The sequence below is a fragment of the Callithrix jacchus genome, chromosome 8 (assembly GCF_049354715.1).
Source record: "Callithrix jacchus isolate 240 chromosome 8, calJac240_pri, whole genome shotgun sequence".
NCBI lineage: Eukaryota > Metazoa > Chordata > Mammalia > Primates > Cebidae > Callithrix > Callithrix jacchus.
Genome location: NC_133509.1, coordinates 6,880,395 through 6,900,751, shown reverse-complemented (window position 1 = coordinate 6,900,751; position 20,357 = coordinate 6,880,395). Strand labels below are relative to the sequence as shown.

At 42.3% G+C, this 20,357-nt stretch overlaps 1 protein-coding gene across 2 annotated transcripts in view; it reads left to right on the top strand.

Moving 5' to 3' along the window:
* LOC144577268 (uncharacterized) overlaps positions 1-20,357 on the top strand; it is a 476,463-nt gene that overhangs the window by 241,448 nt on the left and 214,658 nt on the right. For both annotated transcript variants that reach the window (XR_013520677.1, XM_078333282.1), the window contains one exon: positions 15,810-15,863. Coding sequence is in view for 1 of the 2 variants with exons in the window: in XM_078333282.1 (XP_078189408.1) it covers positions 15,810-15,863 (54 nt within the window). In the remaining variant the exon portion in view is untranslated. The remainder of the gene's footprint in view (positions 1-15,809; positions 15,864-20,357) is intronic.

Here is a 20,357-nt window from a genome sequence, read left to right as displayed (position 1 = left end):
ATCAGTTCAAGAACTGAGGCACTCCCAACCCCTCAGTGTATCCTTCCCAACCACAAATCCTACGTCTCCCAGAGGTACTGTCCCCTCTCTTATTCTAAGAATTCCCTTGTTTTTTCCTGTTCTTTTGTGATCTCTGTATACTTCTGTAAACAATGTGGCTTAGCTTTGTCTATGTTTGAATTATATGTATTTATGTACCTGGAGATAGAAATGTAACCACAGTCTTTTTTCAGGTCTAGCTTCTTCTGCTCAACATTATTTTAGTTACGTTCATCCTCGCTGGGTGTAGGTATAGTTTGCTCACTTCCGTCCCAAATCACAGCCCATTGTACAAATGTCTCACAATTTGTTCATTCTGTTGTTTCTGAGCATTTTGGCTTGTGCCAGAGTTTACTAGTGAATCACTATCCCTGTGTTCTGCCAGGCACATCTTGTTCCTGGGCACATCTGGAAGGCTTTGCCAGCCATCTTTCAGTAAGGTCTGACCAGGGGGGGTCAGGCCTGTCCATACACACCTCCCACATATGATTTTTCCGTGATCTTTCCCCTGCATGTGGGCTAGAGGCGACCTCTGGGTGACCTTGGAAACCATGTGTAGAGGACTTGAAAGCCATAGGAGAGAAATCGAACCGGGGTTCCTGAATCACCACTAGGATGAGAGCTGCTCAGAAGTGCATGCTGATTGGCAGCATCCACCTTGGCCTAATACGGGAGTGGGAAATAAACGGTTTCACCGTTGACAAGTGAATCAGCCAGCTTTACCTTATCTAATATGAAGGTGGTCCAGTATGCGCTGCTATGAACCATGCTGCTATTAAGTTTTGAATAGATATTTTCCTGCACGTAAGTCCATGATTCTAGAGGGTATAAACTTAGGAGTGGAGCTGCTGGATCAAAGACATATCTCCAGCGTTAGGAGATGATGCTGGTCTGCTTCCAAAATGTAAGCTTTCAGTTTACGCTCTCACCAGCCGAGATAAGAGTTCTGTGCTTCACGTCCTCATCGATACTTGGTATTGCCAGAATTGTTAACTTGTGCCAGAAGGAAGGGAGTGAAGTGGTTTTTCTCAGTGGTATAGAATCTGCATTTCCTTGACAACTGCGATTGCTTACACCATCAAGTATATGTAAGCCATTTGGATTTCCCCTTATATGAAGCCCCTGTCTATCTCTTTTGCCATTTTTTTTCTTGAGTTTTCTACTGGTGTGTAAGATTTAAAAAAAAATACATTCCGAGGCTGGGCGCGGTGGCTCATGCCTGTAATCCCATCACTTTAGGAGGCCAAGGCAGGAGGATCACAGGTCAGAGTTTGAGACCAGCCTGGGCAATGTGGTGAAACCCCATCTCTATTAGAAATACAAAAATTAGCCAGGTGTGGTGGCGGGCACCTGTAGTCCCAGCTACTCAGGAGGCTGAGGCAGGAGAATCACTGAAACCCGAGAGGTGGAGGTTGTAGTGAGCCAAGATTGTGCCATTGCACTCCAGCCTGGGCGACAATAGCAAAACTCTGTCTAAAATACATATATATATATATTTTTTTTTTCTGTGTTATTTTCTAAAATCTTTGTAGCTGTCTTTTACATTTAGTTTTAAATCCATCCACAATTATTATTTGCCTATTATATGAGATAGAGGTTTAATTTCAGTTTCTCCCAAGTGATTCCCAATTTTTCCAGCATCATTAATTGAATAAGGTGTCCTTTTCCCACTACTCTGCTTTGCTTCCTTTGTCAAATATCAAGCGTTTATATATGTAAGAGTCCTTTTTAGGGCTTTCCATTTTGTCCTCGTGGTCTGCTTGTATATCTCTGCACCAATTCCACAGTATCTTAATTATCATAGCTTTATAATATCTCAGAATCTGGTATAGCAAAACCTTCCAAGATTTCTTTTTCAAAAATGTATCGGGTTTTGAAACTTTTTGTATTTCCACATGAATTTTATGATCGTCTCGAGTTATTCCAAAGCAAACGGCTGAGATTTGAACTGTAATGCCATTAAATCTATAAGTAAATTTTGGAGAAATTAACAACTTTATTGAATTGGCAAGGTCCTCCAAACATGTAAATCTTTATTAATATCTCTCAGTTTATTTTTATACATTGATTTTGGATCTAGAAACACCCCCAATTCATGTCAATTCTAATAATTTATCTGTAGATACTTAAAAATTTCTGTTTATACAACCATATTACACAAGAATAATGACAGATTCATTTCTTCCTTTTCAATTCTTAAAACTTTTATTTCTTTTTTTGTGCCATATTGTTTAGGCCCTCCAGATCAAAGTTGAATGGGTCATAGTAAGCATCGTCATCTAGTTCTTAATCTTAAAAAGGATACTTTTAAGATTTTTACCTTTATGTGTGATATTTGCTGTAGGATTTTAATATATATTCCTTTTCAGATTAAGATAGTTTATTCTGAATTCTGGTTTGCTAAAAATTATTTTAATTATTAAATGTTAAGCTTATATACTGATATAATCTCCACTAGATCTTAGTATATTATTCTCTTCAATTATTATTGGATTTTCCCTTCCAATAGTTCGTTAAGGATTTTTTGCATTGATTTTCATGTGTGAAATTGGCCTGTGATTTACCTTTCTCACCTATGGTCCTTGTAAAGGTTTAGAATCTAAGTTGTACCAGCTTCTTTTGTTTGTTATTTGTTTTTATGTGTATATCTTATTGCAGTTTAGGGTCTATGAGCTGGGGATGTCCCCTCTTTTCCTATTCTCTGGAGGCTTGTGTAAAAGTATAACTGTATCTTTTCTGTATGTTTATTAGAACTTGCTGCAGAAGCCATCAGAGACTAGAGCTTTCTTTATTGGATTTTTTGTTTGTTTTTTTAAGAGAGACGGAGTCTTGCTCTGTTGCCGAGGTTGGAATGAAGTGGCGTGATTTCATCTCACTGCAACCTCTGCCTCCTGGGTTCAAGCAATTTTCCTGCCTCAGCCTCCCAATGTTGGATGATTTTTAAACTATTAATTCGATTTGTGATTTCACGTTCAGCCTCCCAATGTTGGATGATTTTTAAACTATTAATTTGATTTGTGATTTCACGACTATTCACGTTTTCTGTTTCTTTTTGAGTCCGTTATACTGTCCTTATTTAACATAAATCATTAAAATATATACACAGAAAGTAGTTCATAATATCTCAATTCTCAATTAATTTTCTGAAGAATATATAGTGATGTCCCTTTGTTCTTTTTTTTTTTTTTTTTGAGTCTCATTCTGTCTCCCAGGCAATGGTGCAATCTTGGCTCACTGCAACCTCTGCCTCCTGGGTTCAAGCAAATCTCCTGCCTCAGGCTCACCAATAGCTGGGATTACAGGTGCCTGCCATCGTGCATGGCGAATTTTTGTATTTCTAGTACAGATGAGATTTTGTGATTTTGGCCAGGTTGGTCTCGAACTCCTGAACTCAACCTGGGATTATAGGCATGAGCCACCATCACGCCTATAATGTCCCCTTTTTTCGTTCCATTTCATTACTTATCTGTGCCTTTCTTTTCTTCATCAGTCTCAACTGTGGCTTGTCAATTTCATTAGCCTTTTCAAATAACCAACTCTTACTGTTTATTAATCTTCTAGATTGTATATATCTTTCATAAATTGTCACTTATCTTTACTAGTTCCTTCCTGTTGCTTTCTTTGAATTTGATTTGCCATTCTTTTCATTTTTAGGTGTATTAGAAGGAAATGATAGTGGCATCATCTGTTCTCTCACGGGTTGAGAAGAGATGAAGTCCTGCCCAGCATGAACTCTCATTCGAAGTTGTACTAAAGGAATTCAGATGCCATTTATGTTTAGGTTTAGAATGGAACACAGTTGTCCCGCTATAGTTTAGGAGTCTGGTTGTTGAGAACTGCTATTGTAAGAAAATTTCGAAACTAAGAATTAAGAAACTTGGGACTTAAGGGGAAAAATATGACTAGAGAGCCAAGAGAGAAAGCTCATCTGTGAAAACCCCACTAACTAGTCACGTATCACTAAACCAAAACAACAGATATGACACCTTCAACAAAGGCAATCTCAATGACGTCTCACACTTTTCAGCTAGTAATAATGAAATCGCATCATTGGTTTCCAGTGATCATTTCTTGTTCTATAGAATTCTTTTCAATTTCAGTAGAAGACTTGTAAACTCATTGTGTGTGTGTGTGTGTGTGTATGTATTTATAGATTTGCGTACTAAGCAGTCTCTTTACACGAGTCTCATACTTCTCTCGGTGCCCTAAGCTTCTCCGTATTTAATGTTCAGGAATTAAGTTCACCCTTCAACAACTGTTCTTCTATTGACCACTCCAGAGATACTATTGGAATACATTTCTAAGCCCTTCTCGCCTGCCTGCCTGCCCACCTTTGCTTCCTTTCTTCTTTCCTCTCTTCCTTCTTTCCTCCCCCAAAGACGTACTCGATGCCTGCTACTTACTTTTCAGGAATTGTTCAAGGAATGCAGCAGTGAACAAACCAGAAAAATATACAGCTCTTATGCAGCTTCTAAATCTGGTGGGAGTAGACAAACAGTAACCAAGAGAAAGAAATAAAATATAAATGTCAGATGGTAGTAGGTACTATGGAGAAACATAAATCCGGTAAAGAGAACAGAGGGTGCCACGGAGTGGAAAATGCAATTGAGGGAAGTTTATAATTGAGATAGTGTACCCAAGGAAGATCTCCCTGGGAAGGTGACATTTGATAAAGACTTGAAGGAGAATGAGGAAGGAGCCCTGTGACTCTGGGGAGGCCCAGATGAAGAGGCAAGGAGAATGACAAGTACCCGCACCAGGCCCTAAGTCCTTGTAGGCCATGGTAAAGCTTTTGCTTTAAGGAAAGCAGGAAGCCAAGGGGAGACTATAAGCAGACAAGTGACGTGATATGTGATATGTCTTCTTCTCCAAAAGCGTTACTCTATTGTGTGATCATTTTTGTATTTTAGTAGACGGGGTTTCACCATGTTGGCCAGACTGGTCCCAAACTCGTGACCTCAAGTGATCTGCCAGCCATGGCCTACCAAAGTGCTGGGATTATAGGTGTGAGCTACTGTGCCCAGCCTATTTTTATTTTTTTGAGACAAGGTCTCTGTCACCCAGGCTGGAACGCAGTGGCATGATCACAGCTCCCTGAAGCCTTGACTCACAGGGCTCAGTCGATCCTCCCACCTCAGCCTCCCAAGTACCTGGAACTACAGGTGTGTGCCACCACACCTGGTTAATTTTTGTATTTATTTGTACTGATGGGGTTTCGCCATACTGCTCAGGCTGGTTTTGGACTCCTGGGCTCAAGCCATCCACCCACCTTGGTGCCGCAAAGTGATGGGATTACAGGCATGAGTCACTGCAGCCTGCCGAGATACACGTTTTGAAAAGAGGTGAGACGGGATTTATTGACGGATCAGGTGAGGAACGTAGAACAAAGTCTGAGGTCCAGGATCGCTCCGTAATTTTTGGCCTGAACAACTACAAGAGTGACGTACTCTTTTTTTTTTTTTTTTTTTGAGAGGGAGTTTCGCTCTTGTTACCCAGGCTGGAGTGCAATGGCGCGATCTCGGCTCACCGCAACCTCCGCCTCCTGGGTTCAGGCAATTCTCCTGACTCAGCCTCCTGAGCAGCTGGGATTACAGGCACGCGCCACCGTGCCCAGCTAATTTTTTGTAATTTTTTTAGTAGAAACGGGGTTTCACCATGTTGACCAAGATGGTCTCGATCTGTTGACCTCGTGATCCACCCGCTTCGGCCTCCCAAAGTGCTGGGATTACAGGCTTGAGCCACCGCACCCGGCCAGAGTGACGTACTCTTTATAGAAAGGGGGAAAGCTGCAGAGAGAGTTGGTTTGGAAGAGCAGATCGGGAGTTCAGTGTTAGCTACATTAAATTTGAGAAGTACGTCAGGCAACCAAATGAGGCAACCGGATATCTGAGTGAAAACGGAGGTGCAAGGTAGGCTGTCATTATTAATCTGGGGATTATAAGCATACAGATGTTGGGTAAGACTTTATCATGAAAAATATCCTTTCCTTCTTCATCACTGACTTTATCTCACAATTTTCCCTTTTTCTCATTATCCCAACTAAGAATGACTTTGATCTCCTGAAGATGAAGTTCTTCCATTTGGACTAACAAGAGATAGTTCAAACATTCTCACCGAACTAGGATTTTCCAAAAAATAAAATTACCTCTAAAAATAGAAGTATAAATTTAAAGAGTAAAACATAGCAAGACAGACATGTGATAGTTAATCATGTTCAGCGCCATTACAAAGTGACATCAGTGACATCTGGAGCAAGATGTTAGAAACACTGAACCCTTGAGCTGGGTGCGGTGGCTCACGCCTGTAATCCCAGCACTTTGGGAGGCCGAGGCAGGTGGATCACGAGGTCAAGAGATCGAGACCATCCTGGTCAACATGGTGAAACCCTGTCTGTACTAAAAATACAAAAAATTAGCTGGGCATGGTGGCACGTGCCTGTAATCCCAGCTACTCAGGAGGCCGAGGCAGGAGAATTGCCTGAACCCAGGAGGCGGAGGTTGCGGTGAGCCGAGATCGCGCCATTGCACTCCAGCCTGGGTAACAAGAGCGAAACTCCGTCTCAAAAGAAAAGAAAAGGAAAAAAAAACAACACTGAACCCTTAGGCTCATTTGGTGCCATCTCTCTAATTTGAACTTAATGTCAGGTCCTTCTAGACCTAAATGTTGCTTTTCTGTTTTACTTCAAGAGCAGCCTTTACAGTCTCTCATGGAAGTTACTCAGCAGTTCTTGTGCCAATTCCCTTCTGTGGTCTCTAATGGCCAAGGCAGCTGATTCAACTGTGTGGCTGAAAAAGCCTTTGGATCTTCTCCCTCACCATTTGCACTGTAACTCCTGCTCTTAGCTTCCTCTAAATAAACACTTTCCGATAAAACTCTCTCTGCCATTCTCTAATTCTCTTTCCTGATATTGGCTAAATTAGAAAGTCAAAAGAAAAGACTGAAGTACTTTCCACTTTCCTCACCTACTTCATGAGGCAGCGTGGATAGTCTTCCAAACAGGAGTCAAATTTGAAAAATGTCAATATAATATGTTTTATTCTTTCTTCTCTATGTCAGGATTGTTTGCCTTTCTGCTTATCTCTCTATCCTTCCACTTATCTATTTTTTATGATTTTTCTATCATTAATATGGAAAAGCTTTTTTTTGAGGAAAAAAAAAAAAGAGAAAGAGACAAATAAAGAAAAAATAAAACAAAGAAAGAATGAAAGAGAGAAAGAAAGAGGAAGAGAAAGAGGGAGAGAGAACGGGGGTGTTGCTCTATTGGCCAGGCTAGAATGCAGTCTAAAAATGGGTATTAAAAACCTCTTTTATGCCAGTAATTGTGCTTAACAATGGACACTTATCTGTCGATTAATGCATCCCTCTCTCTACTCATCTATTTCATAACCCAAGGTTCTGTATAGTTTTCCAACTGTGTTTATTGTGGTCTTCTCACAGCAATGTACTGGATGAAGGAAGAAAAATTCCATATTTATATAGCCTAGGCCCAATGGACATAAACAGAAAACTTACATATTTCTACTCTTTCTCCCTCTAATGTACTCCTCTCTCCTTTCGGATGCCCCTGATCCTTAGCACGTCCATTCCGGTCCTGTGTCCTGTGTCACATAGAATGTTCTCGCATTCTAGTCATGGCCACCAGCAGCTTCATAGAATTTACTATTTATGTCTTTACCCAAAATTGGACCCCCAAACCCACTTCTTAGGACTTATGACTTTGCAGTTAGTGAAGTCTTTCATGCAATCTTCAGTAAAGAAATTGAGAGAAACTGGAATACTGTTTTAACGTTGGGCATTCCAATTTCCTCTATCTCAAAACTTTTCTGTGGTAAGTCTCCCCTTTCCTCCTCTTGTCCCAGTTACGGGTAGCAGTGTCTTTCATCATGCCACGGCTAGTCCCTCCCCCTGTGTCCTTGAGCCCACACCTACCCACGTCTCCTGAGATTTTACCTCCGACCTCTTCTGAGACTTACCTTTCTTGCATCTCGTATGCCTCCTTCTCGGCTAGCTCCTTTCCTCTGGCCTTCAGCACATTCGGGCATCTCGAACTGTAACAGATAGTTTAGTTTCTCTGTTGTTTCCTGCTGGGATCGCCCTTGCTGCCACTCCCATTCCCTGTTCCTTCAACTCGGCCACCACCTTTTCACTCCTTAGCATTTTGCAGTCTAGCTCATATCCTCACCACTGTCCTGACTTCTCCCTTACAGATTATCTGGGACCAAGTGCAATGGCCTTTTCTTGAGCCTTATTATTTTCGACTGTTCTCTGTAGCATTTTAACACAAAGTAAAGTTTGACAAAGGAGCTGTTGACAACTGAAGTGGGTTTTTGGTAAAGAACAGCCCCTAGTTGGAGAAGACTTGGTTTACTTACCTTGATCTTGTCCTAGTCTTATAGGTTGAGAAACTGGACTTTGTCCATACATTCAGGGATGAAAAGACTCTTGCAGTATGATTTGGCTCTGTGTCCCTACCCAAATCTCATCTCAAATTGCAATCCCTGTGTGTCAAGTCTGGAACTTAGTGGGGAGTGATTGGATCGTGGGGATGGTCTCCCCCGATGCTGTTCTAATGATAGTGAGTTCTCACGAGATCTGATGGTTTTAAGCGGCAATTTCCATTCCTCTCTCTTGCTTGCCACCATGTAAGACATACCTGTTTCCCCTTCCACCATAAATGTAAGTTTCCTGAGGCCCTCCCAGCCATGCAGAACTGTGAGTCAATTAAAACCTCTTTCCTTTAAAAATTACCCAGTCTCGGGTATTTCTTTATAGCAGTGTGAGAACGGACTCATATACCTCAGATATATGATGACACTCATTGAACTCCCAAGTGGTATGGAGAGCCACATTTTTAACATAATGGTAGGCAAAATTTCTTTCTTTCCTGGTCTTCAGCAGGAAAAGCATCCAGCCAAGCTTGATTATTGTCACCATGTGCCTTGTGAGTGTTAGCTGCAATGTGCTTCAATAGAACAGAAAGGCCTTGAAATTAATTAGATCTAGACTTGAATCTGACTCCCTATCATTGGCTAGTTGTTTAATTTTGGAGATGTTTTAGCCTGATTAGCCCTCAGTTTCTGTCCCTGTAAAAAATAAGTATATTACCTATTTGGGGGTATTGTAAAAGTTATCAATATGTCATAGTAATATCACGTAAAAGGGGCCTTGTGTCATTACCATCATCACCAACAGACATTTGAACATTCAGATGTGACAGACATAGGAGCTGATTAGGTTACAAAGTGTGACCATGGTGCTGTCCTTGTGTGTATGAAGTCCTCGGTGTTGTGGGGGATGGCAGAGAGAAACAGCCAAACACACCGTAGGAATATGCATGAAAGTATGTCAAAGGCATAGTGCGTGCACAGAAGAAGTACTGTTTATCCGCTCAGGGATTTCCTCTCATCTCTGTTGGATGGGACCAACTCACGGCATCTTCCACACCTCAGGTTCAATGTCACACTTTCCTTGACGCATTTTGTTACCATGTGCCTTTGCACTTGCCATTTTGTAGCATTCGTCACAGAGGTACTTACTTACTAATGCGTGTTTCAGACTCATAATCTCATAGAGTCACGTACTATCTCTGCCACGTTGCTTGCTGTATCCTCAAACCTAGTGCAGTGCCTGGCACGTGGCAAGGGTTGAAAACATATTTGTGTAGCTGAATTGAGAACTCTTAAGGGGTTTGGTGGGGTTGCATGAGGGTGTGTAGTTGAGAAAGTGAAAAGATTCTAGGAATGAGATTAACAAAGAACCTTTTTTGCTAGAAAGAGTTTGGACTTTTAACAGCAAAGAATGGTGAATGATTGAAAGATTTTATTTTATTTATGTTTTTGGGACAGGGTCTGTCTGTCACCCAGGCTGGAGTACAGTGGTATGATCATAGGTTACTACAGCCTCAACCTACTGGGCTCAAGTGATCCTCTCACATCAGCTTCTGGTGTAGCTGGGGCTACAAGCTTGTACCACCACACCCAACTAATTGTTTTTTTTTTTTTGAGACGGAGTTTTCGCTCTTGTTACCCAGGCTGGAGTGCAATGGCGCGATCTCGGCTCACCGCAACCTCCGCCTCCTGGGTTCAGGCAATTCTCCTGCCTCAGCCTCCTGAGTGGCTGGGATTACAGGCACACGCCACCATGCCCAGCTAATTTTTTGTATTTTTAGTACAGACGGGGTTTCACCTTGTTGACCAGGATGGTCTGGATCTCTTGACCTCGTGATCCACCCGCCTCGGCCTCCCAAAGTGCTGGGATTACAGGCGTGAGCCACCATGCCCGGCCTAATTTTTTTAAAAGTTTTTGTAGAAATAAGGTCTCACAATGTTGCCCAAGCTGGTCTTGAACTCATGGGCTCATGTAATCCTCCCTTGGCCTCCCAAAGTGCTGGAATGACAAGCATAAGCCACTCCCTCAGCTTATTGAGAGATGTTAAACAAGGGATATAATCAGGTTGGAACTTAGAAAGTTCACTCTGGCAGCAGTGTAGTATATTATCGGGTGCGTGTGATGGGGTGCAGGGATGAGAGACACGCAAGAGTTTAGTTAGGAGTCTCTTGCTCAAGACCAGGTGAGAAATCACGAGGACTCAAATGAAAGCAATACCAGTGGGGATGGAGCAAGCTGTTTGAAGGTCAGAATTAATGTGACTTACTGAACAAATAGATGTGAGACGTAAGGAAGAAGAAGAATTCTAGATTGACTTCCGAGTTTCTACCTTGTATGATGGATGTTGAAACCTGTTGTACCTGAACGATGAGCTTTGGTATCAGACAGCTAGGATGTGACCTCAGGCATCGTTCGCCTTAGTTTTTCCAACTGTCATGAAAATTTCTGTAGCTCCCTTGGGAGTAGGTGTGGTATGAAATGTCTGTCACTAAGCAGAGGCAACACTTCAGTTGTCCATGTGTTAGCCAGTTGAGCCTTGACTAAAAGAATAAAAATAGACACTTTGGGAGGCCGAGGTGGGTGGATCATGAGGTCAAGAGATCAAGTCCATCCTGGTCAACATGGTGAAACCCCGTCTCTACTAAAAATACAAAAAATTAGCTGGACATCGTAATCCCAGCTACTCAGGAGGCTGAGGCAGGAAAATTGCCTGAACCCAAGAGGCGGAGGTTGCGGTGAGCCGAGATCGCACCATTGCACTCCAGCCTGGGTAACAAGAGCAAAACTCCGTCTCAAAAAAAAAAAAAAAAAGAATAAAAATAGATTCGATGAGGAAGATGGGGAACTTGGATTTGTAAACTTTAAGTTTCGGGTGACTTTGTGATACTTACCTTTTGAATACACAATAAAAGATCTTACATCTAAAATGGGTGCTAAAAACATTGTAAACTTCTATAGTTCTTGGAAGAGATTTTTTTCATAAAGAAGCCACGGATCCCTGCCTTCCCCCCGGCCACCCCATAGACTTTTGGAACCTGTTACAGACAGAACAAGTTGAAACACATTTGCTCTGTGGACCATTAGAAAGAGCATAGACTTTGGAACCAAATCTGATAGAGGTGGAATGTCTACTTCTGACTCAGATTTCTCATTAAGGCATGGAAATGATGGTATCACTCAGGGTGGTGTATGGTTAAGATACCTCATAGTGGAATACCTACCAGTGGGTTTGAATCATATCGTCACTCAGTAAATGTACATTTCTTTCCCTCACGGTTCCAAATCACAACAAAAATATTATTTAAGAAAAATTTTAAAGAGCCACTTAAACACCAATTGACTGACCTGCAGTCAGCACACATTCTTTCAGCCAAAACTCCACTTCCTAAAACTATGCTGCTCGACAAAAAGGGTTTATGATTATACATGTCGACCAAAGGTAATATATGGAATCCAAGGCCAACTCAGCAACATTTGGGGCGAACTAGAATACTAAAAGAAAATGCATGTTAGACTCTAAATTCAATATGAAGGGTTAAGATGAAAAACGTAATTCGATTATTTCTCGGTTATCCAGAAAAGAGTTGGTCATGGTGCCTCACAGCTCCCCAGCACTTCGCATAGTTAAGATCAGAGAGAAAAATCTGTATTAGTTTGTCTTGGTAGTAGTTTGGTTTGCTGTGCTTTTCTAGCAGGGCAAGGGGAACAGGGTAAGTGTCTTTAAAAGCCTCCAACCTTTCAATTTTTAAAGTTGAGAACTGTTACCAATATGTAATCTTTAGCGATCAGTTTCTCTCTTAATACACAGTAACAAAGGGGTTGGCTACTTGTTCATGAACTTTTTACAAGCTTAAGTTCTTATGATAAAAATCAAATTGAACAATAAATGCTACTCAAGGATATGATTTTTATTAAAGAGACAGAAATGTAAAAATATTTTATAGGCTGGGCACAGTGGCTCACACCTGTAATCCCAGCACTTTGGGAGGCTGAGGCAGGTGGATCATGGCGTCAGGAGATCAGCACCAACCTGGCCAACATGGCGAAACCCCATCTCTGCTAAAATACAATAAATTAGACGGGTGTGGTGGCGTGCGCCTGTGATCCCAGATACTCTGGAAGCTGAGGCAGGAGAATTGCTTGAACCTGGGAGGCAGAGGTTGCACTGAGCTGAAATTGCACCACTGTACTCTAGGCTGGCGATAGTGAAGCCTCCGTCTCAAAAAAATCCAGAGTTCAGTGAACTCTGGTATTTTCACTGAAGTCTACTATAAGCAAACATTTTGGAGCATCTCACCAATAAATTAGGTTATCGTGAGAATTAGAATTCTTTTCTTCAGCGGAGGAATTCCAGGCAGAATCTGGCATTTCCTCTGTCAAATTAGTCTGATTCCAAAGCCCATGCTCTATCTAATACATCAGAGGTTAAATCTGGTTAAACACGTTCTCTTCAAACAAGCTTTCAAAAGTATGCACAGATGTGTGTGTGTCTGTGTAATGGGATGGAAGCCCATGAAATCGAAATAGTTCTTTTTATGAACAGATGAAATTCAGTAATCTTGAGGAAAACAGATAGTATTTTTCAAAAGTTTAAGCTTCAAAAATAGATGTAGATGATGCTTTCTGTGAAAAGACATTCTTGGTTTACAGTGGGATAAATTGGCCTGATTTTCTTGCTGTTGTTAGTAACATGACACTTTGGATGCCGTTTTATGACACTTTGGATGCCGTTTTATGAACTGACATGATCGTCACATAAGAGAATAGATCTGAGTTAATGAAAGGTTCTCTGAAACTAAGGCTGGTACTTTTATTACAAGTGATTGGTTTAGAGGAGGTATCAGAAACGGATGATGCAACTTTATGATATTAACAACTATAGTTGAATGACTTTAGTATAATCAGAAGAGTCAATATATTACATCACTGTGATCTCAGTCTTTCTAGGTCTCTGTAGTTTACTTGTAACCAGATGATGACTTTTGGTTGGCCTGGGACCTTCCTGGTGTTAACACCGCAAGTTGCCCTCTGTCCCAGCCAAACAGGGATGGCTAGTCACCCTATACATAACCCTAGATATAAAGGAGTCAATGGCTGGGCATGGTGGCTCATGCCTGTAATCCCAGCACTATGGGAGGCTGAAGAGGAAGGATGGCTTGAGCCCAGAGATTGAGACCAGCCTGGGCAACATGGTGAGAACCTGTCTCTACAAAAAATGAAAAATTAGCCGAGCATGGTGGTCTGCACCTATTGTCCCAGGTACTCAGGAGGCTGAAGTGGGAGGATTGTTTGAACCCAGGAGCCTGAGGTTGCAGTGAGCTTTGATAGTGCTACTAAACTCTAGCCTGGGGGACAGAGGAAGACTTACCTCTAAGTAAATAAACGGATAGATAAAGTAGTCAATCCCTCCTTAAAAGCAATTAGAATATTACCCCAAAACTCTTCTTTGGTGAAGAATGACATGCAGTGTGTTTTTTTTTTTTTGAGTGAGGGAGAGGTATTAAAATATTTGTCATTTGAAAGTGAGGTATATTAAAATAGACGACACAACATTTTCTTTTCAAATCTAAGTATTCTTGATGTTGAATGGGGCAACACTGTATTTACCTGTGTCTCCCTCCCCTAACCATTAATTTTATGAGCTGCTTTCCTTGTGAGGTACAGCCCCAGGATACAGGCTGAACAAAGCAACCAAGATGGGCAGGTCCTGAACTGCTTTGTTCACAGAACGAGAAAATCAACATCACGGGCAGTTAGTCTTGAATTCTCCGCAAGGTCTGCTGCACCTCATTAAACCTGAGACCCCATGGGCAACAAGCTTAGACCAGGCACTAAAGGGATCTCGATTTGGCAAGAAAGTGGCCAAATCACTCTTGCTGGTGAATTCCAACTTCTCAGATAAGTCTCTTGTCCCCCTACATGTTTACTCTGTGTTCAGCAGCAATTCCCTCTCCAATTGCAGGTGTCTTGGCTGCAGGGCGAGTCCTTGGTAGGCATTCTATTCAACCCAGTAGCTGCTGGAAGTCACAGGGAGGTTTATGGTTCAGTACTGCTGGTTGACCCTGTTCTTCCCAGCTGGTGGAGTAGCCGCAAGGGGCAAAAGTTGATCAGGTCACTTCTACTTCACCTGCTTCTGTTGCTGTTTCTTTTAAATCCTCTTAAGTGGACTTGTAAGTGTGAACTTTGCAAGCGTGTCCTGGCTGAAGAACAACCTGAGGCGGCTGCGGCTTGTTCAAAGAGCTGGGCTGCTGGGAATCGTAGGCTCTCCTGATTTCTGCTCACAAACTCTTGCTAATCTGGCAACCAGGTGGTTAATGCCAGTGTTGACGGCATGGACTCGCCAGTGTATTTCTTTGCCCAAAGGCTGCAGGGGTCAGCAGCCGGAAACACTGAAGTCTGAATTTCTCACATCCAGGTATACATGGGGAAGAAAGCTCTCCTTGCCTTCCACTTCAAATGCTAAAGAGCAGATACACTTTAGAAGTCAGCTAGCCAGAATCACGGAAGCTGCCCGTGAGCCCAAAGAGTTTGCAATAATGGTCTATTGCTGTGTCACAAATGACCATTTTGTGAAATGGTCGTTTCACAAAATGGTTTGTAGTGAAAACTGGAATGACGTTGTAGTAATAAGCAAGGACAGCGGAGCCAGTCTGCCTGGGTTCAGTCCCTGGTTCCCTGCACTTAGTGTGGCCTTAGACGAGGTACTGACGTCTCTCTGTACTTCAGTTTCTTCATCTGTAAAATGGGAACAACAAGAGTATATACCTCAGAAGGTTATTTTTTGAAGACTAAATGAATTAATTTTGTAAAGTACATAGAACGGTACCTGATAGAAAATAAGAGCTGTATATTTTTTAGTTAGTATTATAGTAACAAACCTAGCAGTTCATCAGATAACCTGATACGGGTCTCAGTTCTCAAGATAACATCTGTAAGGTTAACCGTTATTCTTATTATTTAAGACATGGTCTCATTCTGTTACCCAGGCTGGAGTGCGGTGGCACAGTCATGGCTCAATGAAGCCTCTACCACCTGGACTCAGTTGATTCTCCCAGCTCAATCTCTTAGGTAGCTGGGTCTACAGGGCCATGCTGCTGCTCCCAGATAATTTTTCATTTTTTTTTTTTTTTTTGTAGAGACAGGGTCTTGCTGTGTTGCCCAGGCTTGCCTTGAAGTCCTGGACTCAAATGATCCTCCTGCCTCAGCCTCCCAAACTGCTGAAATTGTAGGCAGGAGCCATGCTGCCAGTCTTGATCATCACTGCTAATATTTTTGATCTGCCTACTATGGGCCCAGTGCTGAATAAATATTTGACACATATTATCTATTTATATTTTATAAAAAGCAATGGAGTTGATATTATCATTATCTCTGTTCTACAGTGGAGAAAACCGAGGCTCAGCCAGGCTGATTATGATGCCCAACATCACCAGTTGGTAAGTGATGGGAAAGCATGCTCTGGAGAGAAAGCCAAAGTTGTGGCTGGAGAACTTTTCCTAGCGCTTTAGAGCTTATCAAAATAACAAAATATTTATTTACATAGAGGACCCTTCAAAGAGATTCCCATAACCATCTCAGGAGAAGCTAGGACTAGAGATGGATTTAGCTAGAAAAGAGCAGTAGAGAATTATTGTAACTAATGGTGTGAATACTTATGATATACATAGGAGACCCACAACATTTTTGAGACTATTGTATCAGCAGTAACACTGCCATCTTAGACTGGAAAACATAGGAGGAAACGAGGCAAACCTGTCTGACTTTCAAAATTCAACAAGCAGGAAAGAGGCTGATAAAAATCCTCAGCAGAAAACATGTGCTGTCCTTCAAGAAAATGAAAGAACAACTTTGAAGATGTAGCCTTAGGCCAATAGGGTAGAGTCTCCAGCCACAGAGGATTATGCCCAGGTCTTGAAACCTAGTATCATTTGCCATGTTGAATGTTAAAACTGCTTGGGAGCAGCAATTCCTCTCTCTTTTTTTTTTTTAATTTTTTTTCTTTTTTGAAATGGAACATCCATAACTGCTGTTCTATGCTTATCTCACCACCGTACTTTAGAATCCAGCAACTTAATGGAGAGAAATTTTGCCCCAGGTTGAATGATACCCAGAGTTTCAGCCATACTTAGTTGAAACTAGATGATGAGTTTTGGGACTTTTGGGCTGATGATGCTTGGATGATGTTTTGAATGTGAGTTGGTGCTTTAATGGGTTAAGACTCCGGAAGATGTTAAGATGGGGATACATTTATTGTGCATGCGGGATGAACGTGAACTTTCAGGAATGTCTACGGTGAACTGAAAAGAGTTCCTCAAAGGTATCAGGTCTTAATCCCTGGAACCTGTGAAGGTTACCAGTTGTGGCAAAAGAAAAGAAACAAACATTGCAGATACACTTCAACTAAGGATCTTGAGATGGTGAGATTATCCTATACCCTCCAGGGGGACCCTAAATTCAACTGTATATAATATTATAAGACAAAAGCAGAGAGGGATTTGCACACAGATAAAGAGGGGCCAGTGACATGATCATGTAAGCAGAAATAGGAAGGATGTGATGACAAGGGAGCTGAGGAACGCTGGCACTCGCCAGAAGCCGGAAGGGGCGAGGAACTGATTCACCTCTAGAGCCTCCAGAGGAACATGGCCCTGCTGACACCTTAATTTCAGGCCAGTTATACTGATTTCATTCTGGCCTTCAGAACTGTGACAAAGTAAATTTCTGATGTTTTAAGCCATCGAGTTAGTGATAATTTGTTATAGCAATCATGGTCAACAAATACTTCCTGCTAATAATGGCAATTAACTTGTGGATTGCTGCCTTTTTAACATATTACCTAATAATGTATCAAATTGCTGTATTCAGTTGCTGCCTTTTAAATATATTATCCAATAATGCAGATATTAAGTAAATCTTCCTACATCTGCCCAGTTGTGTCTACATAGGAAACTTTACTCAATGTATGAGACAAATCTTTTATTCTACACTAAGAGCAGTGGTTCCCAGACTCAGCTGAATGATGCAGTCACTGCAGGATATGAAAAATCCCAATGCCCAGCTACAATCCAAACCAATGAAGTCAGGATCTCTGGAGGTAGGGCCCAGCCATCTGTACTTTTAAAAACTCCCAGGTGATCTCAAGGTGCAGCCACGTGTGGGAACCACTGACTGACGAGAAAGCACAAATATCTCTCTATTCGTGCTTGGACCTCTGCCTAAAACCCTGGGTGTGAATTTTCAACAGCCTGCTAAGTGTCCATAGCTGGTTGCCTCTGTGGCACCTCAAACCGAATGTATCAGAAAGTAAACTCATTCCTTTCTCCCTGCAAACTTGCTCCTCCTCTTGTGAACCCAGTGCACATAGTGGCCCCTTCTGCTTCTCCGTCACGTTGTGGGTCATCTTGTCTCCGCCTTACTCCGAGTTTCCCACTCTGCCCCATCCCCAGACACAGATACTTCTGCTTATTCTATGGACCATGGTGCCCCAGAGGGACCTTTGAAGACTTTGGGGAGGCTTCAGAGGATAGAGTGGAGGGGAATAAGTGGACTCAAAGTTGGAGCCTCCCCCACCTTTACATAGAACTGCTGAGTTTTTTGCTTGTTTTTGTTGTGCTTGTTTGCTTTTAAGTATCTAGGCCATGCGTGATAGCTCATGCCTATGATCCCAGCACTTTGGAAGGCTGAAGGGGTAGAATCGATTGAGCCCAGGGGTTCAAGACCAGCCTGGGCAATGTAGTGAGGCCCCATCTCTACTAAAAATTTTAAAACTAGCTGGGTGTTGTGGCACATGCCTGCAGTCCCAGATACTCTGGAGGGTGAGGTAAGAGGATCACTTGAGCTTGGGAGGTTGAGACTGCAGTGAGCTGTGATCGCGCCACTGCGCTCCAGCCTGGGCAACAGAATGAGACTCTGTCTCCCCCTAAAGAAACCAAAACTAATCAGTATATTAAGGATCTAAGAAAGATTTCATTTGAAAAACGATTTCAGCTGTTTAAAAAATAGAAAGAACAATACACCAGTATAGCTACACTGTACACCCTGTGTTTTAATCAGAAGACAGAGATGTTTTCATGGGGGATGGAACACAGGTAGCTGCTGGGAGAAAGCCGCTTCATTGCTTACTGTGTTTGCTCAAAATGGCAGCATGGAAGCTGAGGGTGGAGGCTGAGACATGGAAACAATTGCTGTGAGAAATCTGAAGGGGGACACAGGCCACATCTTCAGAAACAGAAAAGAAATATCTCACTGCAAAAATAGGAGGTATTTCTTTTCACACATGGGTAAATCGAGATTCTGAGAGTTTAAGACATTGTCCACTGCACACAGCGAGTAAGTGGGGGCTTCTAGACTTCACTCAGGATCTGGCTCATCCCCAAAGCCCTCAGGCCTTACAGTCTTAGTTTTGTCTTTCCATTTTCATCTTATCTAGTGGTTTTTCAAACTTTGGTGTGTTTAGGAATCACCTGGATTGTCTGTTAAAGATTCTAATTGTTAGGTCTAGCTTCTGGGAGTTAATATAGCAGGTCTGGACTGGGATGCTTGTTATAAAAAAGGTGATGCTTCTTAAGCAGGCTACAGACCACACTCTGGAAAACCTGGTCCGGGTTTTTTGTGGGGTTTGTATGTGTCGGAGATGCCCTTGGCCCCAGTAGTTTGTTGAAATAGTTGGAGACCCTGAATTACTTACTCCCAGTCCCCAATCTCCTCCTTTCCAGAGAGACTTTTGTGTTTAGGGTGGTTACAGGGTTGGGGGAGGGGGCTTTTCTCGGGGAGAGGGCTTCTGTGGCAAGACTCTTCCAGGGACAGGAGCAACTGACCTTCCCATGAGAAACACCTGGTTCCTTCTCAACCCTTCCAAAATTCCATCGATCCCAACTTCTGTTGAGAGTTGCTGAAAAGGACTTGCTTTCAGGGTTGAATTTTGCAACCAGAATGGCCAAATGTTGTAGTGGCTATTGGCTTTGCCCGCTTTGTGGCCTGCCTGAGAGAGAGAGAGCATTAAAAACTCACTGATCTGTTGATCTGGCTCTCAGCTGCAGGATGCCTTCTGCTACCAGGCTCGTCATGGCAGCTTTGAAGTCCAGCACAAGTGTGAATTTATTGTTTTGTAAAGACCAGATTCCTGAACAGGTCATAAATTACCTTGTTAGACAAAGGCTTCTGGGGAAATGTAATGTGTTGAAATCCTTCAGTGGGTGATTATCCTAACACATTGCTGGCAGAGCAAATAACTGGCACACAGACACCAAAATCCAGCAGCTGCCAAACTCTGGAGCAGTGCAGCCAGGCTAGGCTTTGAAATCTTAGTTAAGCATTTCTCCTAGGTGAGAAAGAGAGAATAGCATTTTAAAAAAAGGTTGGTCTCCCATCCCTGATCTTGTTTAGGAATATTCTGCTTTTAGAATCCATTGAAATTTAGCTAATTAAAAAAAAAAAAAGAAAAATATAAAGAAGTATAGCTAATTACCATTATATGGATTTAGGTGGCATAATTATCTTTGGTTGCAAGAAGGTTCCCAGGCCTGGCGCGGTGGCTCACACCTATAATCCCAGCACTTCGGGAGGCCAAGGCGGGTGGAATCACGAGGTCAAGAGATCGAGACCGTCCTAGTTAACAAGGTGAAACCCCGTCTCTACTAAATATACAAAAATCAGCTGGGCATGGTGGCACGTGCCTGTAGTCCCAGCTACTCAGGAGGCTGAGGCAGGAGAATTGCCTGAACCCAGGAGGCGGAGGTTGCGGTGAGCCGAGATCACGCCATTGCACTCCAGCCTGGGTAATAAGAGCGAAACTCCGTCTCAAAAAAAAAAAAAAAAAAAAGGTTCCTTCTCACTGTGGATTCATTATCTTTTCTGGGCTCACACCTTTCCTACCTGTCTAGCCGACCTTTCCAGAGTTACCACTGGCACAATTAGCTCTTAGCTCTTTG